The sequence below is a fragment of the Limulus polyphemus genome, unplaced genomic scaffold (genome assembly GCF_000517525.1).
Source record: "Limulus polyphemus unplaced genomic scaffold, Limulus_polyphemus-2.1.2 Scaffold66, whole genome shotgun sequence".
NCBI classification, from domain to species: Eukaryota; Metazoa; Arthropoda; class Merostomata; order Xiphosura; family Limulidae; genus Limulus; species Limulus polyphemus.
This window is the reverse complement of record NW_013665676.1, coordinates 901,536-903,964: the sequence shown is the minus strand read 5'-3', so window position 1 is coordinate 903,964 and position 2,429 is coordinate 901,536. Positions and strand designations below refer to the sequence as shown.

Sequence of the window (2,429 nt, the reverse complement as noted above, 5' to 3'; positions counted from 1 at the left end):
TGTGTACCAGTTTAACGTTGAATATTATTTATGATTTTAACTTTATACACAAGTGCCAAAATACTATAATTACTGTTCAGTGTTTCATATTTTTGTAAATGTGATAGCATTTTTCCGAAATTTACTTTCCGTAACCCGAGTAGGTCTCATTTAGAGATATGAGTGTGTGTTATAAAATATATAACGTTTTATTAATTCCCGAAAGAAATTCAAATTTTCAGATTTTAGAATATGACTGCGTAAATGAATCTAAAGTATTTAAAGTGCTTTTTATTTCATATCGTCGGTAAACCATTAAGAGTTATCAGTGAGTTCTAAAACAAACACGATCACAGTACACTATTTACTAATATCGTTACACAAAACTTATTATAGATTTGAAATGTGTTATTTATATATTCAAAACAGCCCACTTTTTTTTAAAGAACACTCTGTAAAAGAATAAAAACACACCTGTCAGCTACTGCCAACAGATGTGGCAAATAAACATGGTAGTAATTTTATAATCATGATTTGTTTAGGCTCTGATGTAAATTGTACAATTCTGTTTTACAAAGACATATATGGAACAGTTTAAATAATATAATTGATCTAAAATTGCCAGAATATTAAAACATATACTGAATAAACAAATTTCTTAAAAACATTATTTATACTGCAGTAATGAGGCAAAAACGAGTAGTATCAATGCGCAGTCATATATTTAACTTACATTTAATATTTATTTTATATTATTAAGGATAATATTTTATATAATATTTGCATAAGAATGGAAAAAGTCACTTAAACTTCAAATTATGAAAATAAGATAGAATTATTATTTTTTGCTTAGTTATGTAACTATACTAAATCGTTTTCATCTTTATCTTTCACAATAAAGCGTCAGAAAAGTCTTACCTTAGAGTTGAGTTCTCCGGAAAGTATCGGACGATCAGAAGAAACAAATGCTTTACCTGTTAAGGTTTGCAGAAAATGAAGTTGTAAACTTTAAGTATTAAGAACTAAGCAACATAATATGATATCACAGAATACAAAAAAAAATGCTTACAAGTTAAAGAAGAGTCAGTACTTTCCAACATGAAATAATAAAAAGAAATCGTTTTCTTATTCCTGTAATTCTTTGTTATATCTATAGACATAAAACATATTTTACCTTTTTTTTTAAATCAATTTCCGGTAACAATTATAATGATAATAAAGTGTCCAGTAATAAAAGCACTTATAAAATATGACACCTATAATCAGTGGCGTAAGTATGCCCCCGCAGCGTTTGCAATTGTTTTTTTTTGGGGGGGGCGAGCCAAAAGGGGTCCTAAAGGGTCTGACAAACTTAAGAATTGCCAACAAGGGGAAAGATAGCCCACAGCTAAGCAAACCAAACCATTTAGAAGTACTAAACATTAATTATTATAGAATAGTCATTTGAACCACGACTGATATTTAATAAGTCTCATTAATTTATCAACACTTGGGTCGATCAAAATCACAAGAATATATACTTACACACACAAACATACATATTGAGAATTGTTGAAAATGCAATTTCACAACTCAGTGACGTCTCTAAGCATGAACCGTGAAATTTATATTTACTGCAAATAATAAAGTTTTAAATTGCCCGTAATCGTGTGGTATGTAAAATATACCAGACGCTCCTTATCTTCTAGTTTGAAAATGTTATTTTTTGTTCTTCAAAATTTAAAAAATTTTTCGCAGCTACACGCGTTGTCGCACATGTTAATGAATACCGTGCAGATAACTAGCTTTGGGATGCATTAATCTTATTATTGTGCTAGTCACTTATTATCAAGGGTCATTCACGTTTAGAATGTCCTCAGACCAAAAAGTGTACATTAATCTTTAAAAGGGGTTTTGTATCGTCAAAAATATTCTTAGTTCAAATAGAATGCTACTAGAGAAGTACTCGTGGCAGCCAATCACAAGCTCTAAATGTTCCAACATAGCAGCTCCAGCTAGATGCTGCATTAATGTGATAAATAATGAAAATGGCAGCATTTTACCATTTTCTGACATGAGTTAATCCAAACTTCTGGACTCAGTCAAAAGATAGGAGTGTCTGGAAGTCACAGAAGCCTAAAATAGCGACAGAATTGCTGGCAGAATTTGATGTGCATCATGATCATTTATCCACAAAATACACCAAACGTGACTATGCAGGGCTATCACAGGTAATGTTATGGCAAAGCTAAGCAGAATTTGATGTGCATCATGATCATTTATCCACAAAATACACCAAACGTGATTATGCAGGGCTATTACAGGTAGTAATGGCAAAGCTAAGCAGAATTTGATGTGCATCATGATCATTTATCCACAAAATACACCAAACGTGATTATGCAGGGCTATTACAGGTAGTAATGGCAAAGCTAAGCAGAATTTGATGTGCATCATGATCATTTATCCACAA

General features: G+C 31.1%; 1 protein-coding gene across 1 annotated transcript in view; it reads right to left on the bottom strand.

Moving 5' to 3' along the window:
* LOC106465199 overlaps positions 1 to 2,429 on the bottom strand; it is a 51,163-nt gene that overhangs the window by 9,617 nt on the left and 39,117 nt on the right. The window contains exon 3 of the mRNA XM_013925404.2: positions 898 to 953. Coding sequence (XP_013780858.2) covers positions 898 to 953 — 56 coding nt within the window. The remainder of the gene's footprint in view (positions 1 to 897; positions 954 to 2,429) is intronic.